We start from the raw sequence: 9,980 nt of genomic DNA, 5'->3' as shown, positions 1-9,980 counted from the left end.
AGAGGTCTCGGGTTCGAGTTCTTCTGTTTACACTAAAAAAAATAAAAATAAAAATAAAAGAATATTTGTATTACACCATCCAAGCAAAAAAAAAAAAAAAAAACTAGTATTACATTTCTTTGGATCAATCACACGGTTTTAATTCTCATTTACTCCCCTTGTTGCCCAATTGGATCGATTCGCTCGTTAATTTTTTTCAATATTTTGCAATACAAAAATCGACCTAAGTAAAATCCTACTTCGTCATTTAGATGCAAATATTGCACGCAATTTATGCTCTCAATAGAAGCAATAATTTGGGGAGAAACGTGCAATAACACATAATTTCCTTGTTGATAAAATAAAGATGCTCCAATTGTCTATATTTTCTGCCCAAATTGACAATTTATTGATCTAAGATTAAAGAAAGTACTCATTTCCTTGTAATATGTGCATCTTACATGACGCAACCAAATTTAATCTGGGAATTGCATTACATTCGTAAGATAGAAAACAGAGGATGTGGATTAATTCAGTTAGACAATTACGAGTGAAAACAATGTATTCTTTTCGAGTAGGTAATATATAATTTACCCCTTTTTTTTTATCGATTAATGACAATTTCGAGAGTTGCTTATACAAGTGGGTTTAAATGTGTGCCAAATGTTCCAGGTTAGATTTTCAATGTAGTTAGAGATTATGTAAAGTGCACCTAGACATGCTTGTGACTGGGGCGTTATTCAGGAGAACCGGGTTGAATTCTAAAATGCGACTGCAGAAACTTGCAATCACTTTTTTTTTTTTTTTTCCTGTTATCCTTTTGTCCTATAAAATTTACAAGATTTTGAGAGAAAATGGATGATTAGATACAAAAAATTAATAATTGCCAATAACTGTCTCTAACTTCCCATTTTCCCTCAAATTTTTTCTTAAAAACCAAACATATATTGGAAAACGATTTTCATATATATTTTTTATTTCACTTTCCCACACAACTTTTCATCTATTCAAACAAAGCCTAATATTTTAGCTTATAAGTGCATCTGAGTTGAGATAATATTTTATCATTCCTTGGCCAAATTTTTCTATAGAAGTTCTTTTGACATGTCCTTTATTTTATTATTACATGATGTTGCATAAATAGCTTGGAAATCATTTGATACTTGTATTTTGAGCTTGTTTAACTTGTACTCTCTTGTGGTATACTTCTAGAGGAATCTCCATTTTATACTCCACCAGTCATTGTATATGTGGCTTTTCAAAATCTGAAAAAGAGCGAGGAGTTTACAGCTTAGACCAGGAAATCTTGATTTGGACAAATGTATTTGTCTCCTAATTGATATATAGAACTATGTTGGAATATTGAATTATAAATTGTTGAAACTTATTAGCATTTGACACTCCCAAATAGACAAAATCACAACCCTTTTTCTTTTTTTTTTTTTTGGGTTTTTGGCAGAGAAACATGGATGTCCACAAGAAAGAAGAAAAAGTAAGCAACTCCGGACGGTTGAACGTTGAATAGAAAAAATAGAAGTCCAATTCATCTAGACGCATGGGGCTGTCGGAATCTTTTTTTTTTGTATAATGGTGTTGGAGCAGAAGCCACCAAGCCAAGGGGCGGTACTAGGTGGGAGTGCTGCTTTTGTTTGGGGGTCCATTTTGTAATAAACCAAAATGTGGTGATACTTTTTCAATATCAACAAATCAAGGGAGATAAGCGTCTGTTGATCTTTTAAGTTACAGCGTCTATCACCCAAACTTTACCCAAAATCAAAGCAACAAAAACAAATAAAAACACCACTATAAAAATCTCTTGTCCAATTTCAATTGATAAACAGCTCCTAGTTGTCTTCTCCATTCTTATCTAGCTCATATATAGCTCCATATTTGACATCATTCATCACTTAAAATTCTTATCTTCATATTTAGCTGGATGGCCATCTTATTTAGCTTCAAAGTTCAAAATATAAACTGATTTCTACCCTGCCACATTTGTTGATGTGTGCAGTACAAAACAAAGAACAAAGCACACTAAAAACGTAGAAAACTCTAAATAAAGAATCACAATAAAAATGGGAGAATTGACAATTCTCGAGGTTTGATTATATGCTGTCCTTAGAGTTTCAATTGGCAAACTGCACTTCGTAGTTTCTAAAGGGTTAAGACAGTTTATCCATAGGATACAACAAGAGAAAAGGAAACTTATTAGCTAATGACAAGTTCCTTCTAACAGGAAGAGATCAAATGATGAAAGTTAGTTTAATTCCTTAGAGACTTGTGAATTTTATAGCAAAAAATTGTTTTCTACTTATATTTAACGTTCAGAATCAATGTCCCCCCAAAATGAAACTGCCATTTGAAGTAAAAGGTGTCAAATAAAGGTCTGAACATTACCTAGAATCTGGCCCTGAATTCAAGGCCAGATTCTAGAAGGAATCCACACAAGGACCCAATCATGATTGCATGGCCGGGTTCGGGATCCGCGCACGGATCCACCTGGACCCGTCTACGGATTTTTTGCCCAGAAATTCAACGAGCCTTTTTGTTCTATTTCATTTAACAAACTAATTCTACAATATATGATAAACGGTCTCCACCAATCTATCTCACTCTCACCGGACTAGCAAGCAAATACGTATGACATATTCTACTCGATCCCATGCCTAAATTAGTCTCCACATTGTATAAGAAAAGGACAAACATTAAAAGGCTTCAAATAAGTGTTAACTTATTGACCATGGGAATGTCACATGCTGCGTCTGTAACCTTTAAAGATAAAGCTAAAAGTTTTTACAATAACAAGGACACCATATTCTTTTAGCGTGGATTCACGAAGGATCATAAAACCACTAATCACTTAAAGATTCAATAGGTTTCTGTATTTCCATTTTTTCATAATTTTCCTTTAAATTTGATTGATCCTGATGAAGTGAAAAAAGAACGGATCAATATGATATAACATCTCTGTTCATCACGTATATGTATGTATATATACATTTACACACATGTATATCTATACGTGTATATATGAACACACATTCACCACACTGGCACAGATACAATCAAAGTTAATCCTCGTTGAAACTTTGGAACTAAGGGCACGAACAGTTATCAGTAATTATATTAGGATTCAATTAATCTCCTAATCTTGTTTGTACTTGTCCATTTTTTCTAAGCTTAAGGCTGGTAAAGAATTTGCTAAGAAGCAGCAAAAAGTTGAATGTGCAGAATTAAATAGCCGAATTAATAATTTTGACAACTATAAAATATTTGCAACCTTTTCTTCCAAAGACTACAAAAAAATTAAACCAAATTTAATACGTTGTTGCCAAATTTTACAGCTCTTATTACCACTTTTTGTTTTTACTTACAAATTTATAAGGATGTTTAAAATTGGTCATTGACTCACACTTTTAACCCAAATGAAAAATGACCTCATGCTATATTCTTTTAGGACCATGAGTGTGATTTAATCCTTTAATATCTATAATCTATTATTTTGCAGTTTCCACATGTTCATTCGAAAAGCCGGCCTTCTTATATTAAAAGCGGGTGTGAACTGACTTGGATTAAAGTACAAAGTCTTCAATAGGTAAAATCCGCTGTTGAGATTCTTACACCTTCAACAACAGAGGTAAAATGGCATCGCCATGCTTGGTTCAGAAAATATTTGGTTTATTTGGTTGGGGAGTAGTGACTGATAAAAGATGTGTTTTGTATTGTACTGGAAGTGAGTCTTGCAACCACTTATTCTTTAATTGTGAGTATTCGGCATTTATTTGATCCCGTATCCAACAATGTTGTTTGCAGTATAAAGAAGTCTATGATTGGAGGACTGATATTGATTGGTAGAGTCATCATTTAATGGCTGATTGTTTTGCTAATACAAAATAGAGATTGGCTTTAGGGGCAGCTGTGTATGGCATTTGGCGAGAAGGGAATTGCAGAATATTTCAGCATCAAGCTGTTGAGGCAGAAGTGATTGTCAAGAGAGTGATCAAGAAGGTTTGGAGTTATGTAGCCAGTTGGCGAAATGTTCCAAATACGAAAGAAAACTGGTTACTGAGTTTGAGTTGGAACTTTCCTCAATGTATTTGTTGCGCCCCATTTTTTTTGAAAAATAAAGTGACGAGTTATAAAAATGAATTTTTGATTAATTTTGAGTGAAAATGAATTTTTGATTTTTAGTGAATAAAGGAAAAAAAAAGGGCCTAAAATGGAACTTAAAAGTTCAACGATTTGGTCCCAAAATAATAGTTTAAAAAGGGTTTTAATAAAAAATAAAAGTCACCACTTGGTATTGAATTAAGGTGTATCAAGTGTATTTTTCTGAGAAATGGGAATTTTAGAAGTAACTTGATGTAATGTGCGTCAGGTACTTGCAAGCAGTTTTCTATCCAATAAAGATCAATTTTACGTTAAAAAAGAGGTCTTTAATGGGACCGAGGATCTAGCATTTGCCTATATGACTAACAAGTAACAACGCCAGGCGTTTTCTTCATTGAAATTTTGCAATTTGAAAGAAGTACATTTCATTGGGTTAATTGATAAAAATTAAAAAAAAGGTTAACTATATTTACCTTCCTTGAGATTTGACCAAATATAAATTTGAAACTCAAGCTTAACCCAGATACGAAAAACTAGTTTCCTCAAAAGGCTCTAAGTCACAAGTTTGAAACACATACGCCCCTACGATTGGTGAAAATAACATTGACCCTTCCAACTTTTGTTAGAATCAGCAAGATCTTTTCTATATGGTTCTTAAAATACCCAATAACTTAATCTCCTCCTCCTCCTTATTCTTTCAAACACCAAAATCATAGCTTTTTTTTTTTTTTTTTAACTCCCCTACCCTTCTATTACCTCCTTAACTCAAACTTTGTAGCCATGATCGAACCCTGATTTGGTAGGTGGGAGTACTCCCTGACCACTAGCAATGACCACTTGTCCCATGGCTCGTGGTCACCAAAACCATAGCTTCAAAATTCCAAAATAGCAAGACTACTGCCCGTGGCGAACATCCGGCAAGTGACTGTCAAGCACATTTTCGCTTGTTAGTCTTCAACAATGTCTATGGATAAGATTTTATTCACGTAAAACATGTTTTTAACCTCAAAACTTACGAAAAATTTGTCACAAAGTCATAAATTTAGACCACTAACTGGCGGGTTCACAATTATCGCAACAAAATAATATAATATCCCTTGAAAAGCACTTAATCAGACATCAAACAGAAACGTACTTAACAACGGTCAAGACAGATTCCAATATCATACTCAACCACAAAAAAGAAGGGGGAAAAAAAACCAATAGAGTCGGTTCACATGGTCCAAGATTCAAATCAATGAGTAGCATTTGCGTCCTTTTGAAGCTCCCAAAACAGTAGCAAATTTTGTTTAATTTGTATGCATACAAGAATAGAGAAACGTCAAGTGTATCCATTTGTTCATATGTCTTTTGTATTCGAAGGCAGAGACATGGCACACATTATTGTGATCTAGAAGAAGGCAAGCAATGGGAGAGTGAAGGGATTGATATGGCAATTCAGAAGCAGCTTTGGAAGCTGAGGCCGATGAGTGACGTGTAGGAAGAGGGAATTGATCTCTTCTGGACCTTTTGGTAACCGGCAACGTTTTCTTCTGCTCAATTTCCTTTTTTTTTTCCCCTTGTTGGAATTTTGTTTACGGGTTGAGTTTCATTTTGCACCTTTCAATTATACCCGAACATGGGATCCCATGAATCTTATCATATCATAATCAACTGATCTAGAAAAGTTTGGCAAAATTAGGATGGTAGTTTGAATACTTTGGATACAACAACTTCCTTGAATTTTAAATACAATAGTTTTTTTTTTTTTTGAATGTTCTAATATATCTTATTAACTTTGGATACAATAGTTTGTTTGAATGAATATTCATTACATGAATGAATATGAAAGAGAAACACATCTGTGCTAATGCACAAGCTGAAATGCTTGTTAAAATTGAGCTTAAATCCAGCCAAAGCTGAATCTGTTAACCTTTGACTTGATGTCTGACATCACCACGACTACACACAATTTTTGAGCTGTTCATGCATCGAGTTGCAGATGTAAAATATTTCTAAGATTTATCATATACCAATTAAACAAAGTTAATTCTAGCCGACATGATGTTTATGATGACTATGATGTACAGCTTTAAAAACTACTCGAATTAACTCTAGAATATTAACCAGAAACTTAATTATGATTATCTGTAATTTTCAACCTTTATTCATGAAACATCATCCGCTGCTTAAACTGCAATTGTCGTCAACCTCAGCGTGATTTTCTCAATTATATTTTCTCCATCTGTCCAACATCAAAAGATATAGATGAACGCAGAAGGCTGAAAACTAATGCGCAGAAGGCAGTATATAGTATTGATCTTTCTTTTTCTTGGCACATGATCTAAGGATAGAGAAAGCGATGTATTTTATCGATTTGTAAATTTATGTCTATGAATAAGTAAATTCAACTTCAACATCACAGAGTCAAGAGTTATTTTTTCTTTATTAATCAATTAATGAATTTTCAAATCTCTTCCAAGATATAGCTTTAAAAATATTTTTTTGATTACGAATTCCCCTTGTTTTATTAACTTGATGATTTCATAGGTACATTCACCTAACAGTAAGAAGTAATGAAGTGCTGGACCTTCTTAAAAATTGCAAACCCTAACGAGTTATGAAATTGTATTGGCATGTCAACCAAGTTTAATTAACCATGATTAGATTAGATTTACACAAATATATATATATATATCAAAGGTTCTCATTATCTACCTTTTGTAAGCAATTTGCATGAAGTTCTACTCCTGGTGAACTATGCAAGCCTTGTAGTAAAGCATCGTAAAAAAAAAATTTTTTTTAAGCAATGTATCATATAAATATTTATTTGTCTTAAAGCATAAATTGGTTGCATTCTAGTCCCTTTATTCTCCCAAACGTTCTCCTTTTTGTTGATCCTTTTCCCAAAAAATCTAATAAAAGAACTTATAGGTGATAAATCTTCAATAGCAATTTAATAAGAAAAGCGCGAAATGTAGAAAGTAAAATTCATGGTTTAATTTTGCATTAACAAAAGTTTGGCAGTTAGAAGACTCAAGACTTCTAAATATCAATCTCGTCACCAACCTTGATCAATTCAAGTTCACATCAGCTTGGGCATTTAAAAAAATAATCGGTCGTGGCTTAGGCTTCGCAAAAATTTGTTCAAGATGATGCATTTGATTTTGTAGAGATGCATAAAAGAGATGAATTGATGATAGTGCTCACAGTTTCACATCATGCTCGAATATGTCAACGGAACTTTGTACAACAGCCCTTCCAGTACATCAAAAGTTTGCATTTGAATAACAATTTTTCTGTGTTGAGTTTAGTTGATTGCTATTAATATTAATCAAGTAATCATCAGGTGAGGTTTATGGTTAGACTCTTCAATCCCATGCCTAAGATAAAAAGAATATGAGGAGGGAAGAGAAAAAAAGAAAATGACTCTCAAATCCCAACTTGGTTTCTGGATGAAGTTCATTATTGGACTCTCAAATCCCAACTTGGTCTTTGGAGCAACTGCACAAGTCGTACACGAGTATAGGAATATTCGAGTGTTAATCCCACAGAGAAAGATGATTATCTACCGACGCTATTCAAATTCTTTTATTAGTTAGACCAATATAAATAACAAGAAAGTAAAACTACAGTAGGAGCATAAATGAATAAAAAATACAAACACAAGAAAAATTCCTAGGTTCAGTTTTCTCTCTTAGATTAATGATTTGATTATTGAAATTTGTCACCTTGACTAAGCATGGCATGATTTTCCAATGTATATGAAACCTACTCTTACACTGAATCAATTATATCCATAACTAATTCATAACTACTCTCATAGTTATGAAATTAGTTATAAACTCATTAGTTCCTATGAAATTACATGAATAAAAACTCACAAAAATGCTCATCCACTCTCATAGGTGAACTCTCTAGGTTTAGCAATTTTTTGACTTAGTATCAAATCTCAGTTCTCATTGATGATCTAACACCTTTAGATACTTATAACTAATGGCTAGTTAATCATAATTTTACAAATAAAAGTGCTAAATATTTGCTCAAATGATAAACACAATAACCAAGTTCATTTCATCTAATAAAGAAGAGATTAAACTTACTTATGCATGGAACTTTAGAATAACATGGTAAAAATTATAGAAAAGACCAAACTTATATTATAACTAAACCATAAAATCAAATACAAGAAAGAAAGTAGTAGGAAAGAAGTCACCCTTTCACATGAGATCCCAAGCTCTCCATCTCTACTCCTAAAATCTTCTTCAAAGTCTAGCTACAGGTAGAAGAATGGATAAAAACTACACAAACCTATTCTACTCCTAAATTAACTACTAGGATCTTGTAGTTTTAGAGTTACATTTTTAGTGATTCTCTTCTTCCCTCCAAGCTCGCAAACCTAAACTCCCAAATGAAGAGAACAAGCTCCTATTTATAGAGAATTCTTTACAAGCTTCTCTTATCTCTTTCTTTGCTTGATAATGTCCCTGGGAAAGTTTGATAAAGAATCTCCAAATGATCCACAAAACTTGCTAAGAATAGAATCAAATGATGAAAATTGCTTGAAAGATGTTGCCTCGAGCTTTGTGTCTTGCTATCAAGCTGTTGTTTCATCCCTAAGTTGAAGTAAAGAATGATGGCTCAAAGTGGACAAATTGTGCTAGTTGTGCAAGTTGCAAGGAAGTTTTTGGACTAAAAACTAGCCATGCAAAGGGAAACCGTGGCTGATTTGTATCTGTCAGGAACTCCAGTGCATCATTGGAATTAATTGGATCGGATGACAAAGGAAGTAAGAGAAGGAAGTAGTGGATGGAGGGAAATCAGAGACAAAGACATAGAGAGAATTTAGAGAGAGAAAGAATGAAATTGTTATTGCCAAAATTCTGTTATTCTCACCTATGGGTCCCACTAGTAATAATAAATTCTAAAAATCTTGCCAGTTGGTTATTAACCGACTTAACCCCCTAATTAAAGCTAATGCTCAAAACTACACCGTTTTGCTCTTGAATTGAAATCTAATCAATCCAACCTCTATTACATTTATTTCCTTTCCTGACAATTCGCTCCCCTGAAGAGCAGACTTGCCCTCAAGTCTGGAATGTAGGAAACTATCGCTCAATGAATTATTTGTCCTCCCAAGATGCTTCTTCATAGTCCAAATGATTCCACTTGATCAAGAATTGAATAATAGGCTTCTCATCTCGCAGAATAACTCTTCTCTTCAAGATTGCTTCTGGCTGCAATGGACACTGATCCTGTGTGTCTAACTCTGGTAGCTTAGGTGAATTGTTTTGAATTGGCCCCAATTTCTTCTTTATTAATGACACATGGAACACATGGTGCAATTTTGTGCCTGCTGGTAACTTCAGCTTATATGTTACTGATCCAACCTTTTCCTCTATCTTGAAAGGATCATATGTGACGCCCCACATCTCCCTAAGGCGGACCAAAGGGTATCCGCGGACGCCTGCCCAACTCTCGCCAGGACTCAAGCAATTCCATTCAATTTAAAACCGGACTAAACACTTCGAAGAGAACAACATCAATACAATAATGCGGAAGCGTTCAAGCTTATCAAGTCACTTAACATATAACCAGTACATCGATAATCATAATAAGACTTAAATTCAAAATACACGTCAGGGCCCAAACTTTCAAATTTACAATTTCCAAAAGTACAATCCAAACCAGGGTCTAGTCAAAATATAGCAGGAGTCTTAACAAAAGTACAACGAATGGTCTCTCCAAACTTCTCCAAGTTTCGGTCCTGTTAAGGAAAACAAAACTATAGGGTGAGCTAAACGCTCGTGAGGCCAAGAACACACATGCAAGCACTTTGTTCAAATAGCAATCCCAAATCAAATAAATAAAACCATGTCCCTTCAATAATCAATCATTCGAATAGGAAAAGT

General features: G+C 33.8%; 1 protein-coding gene across 1 annotated transcript; it reads right to left on the bottom strand.

Moving 5' to 3' along the window:
- Window positions 1-9,191: 9,191 nt before the first annotated feature.
- LOC140005487 (uncharacterized) lies at window positions 9,192-9,500 on the bottom strand. Its single transcript, XM_072046487.1, has one exon. It carries the CDS (start codon window positions 9,498-9,500, stop codon window positions 9,192-9,194), a length of 309 nt encoding a protein of 102 aa, XP_071902588.1.
- Between the last annotated feature and the right edge of the window lie 480 nt (window positions 9,501-9,980).

Source organism: Coffea arabica, chromosome 4e, assembly GCF_036785885.1.
Source record: "Coffea arabica cultivar ET-39 chromosome 4e, Coffea Arabica ET-39 HiFi, whole genome shotgun sequence".
Lineage (NCBI taxonomy): Eukaryota > Viridiplantae > Streptophyta > Magnoliopsida > Gentianales > Rubiaceae > Coffea > Coffea arabica.
This window is presented reverse-complemented; position numbering and strand designations above follow the sequence as displayed.

Bases quoted from the DNA above. Each gene is read 5' to 3' on its own strand.
- LOC140005487 (XM_072046487.1), bottom strand. From the start codon at position 9,500: ATGTGGGGCGTCACATATGATCCTTTCAAGATAGAGGAAAAGGTTGGA.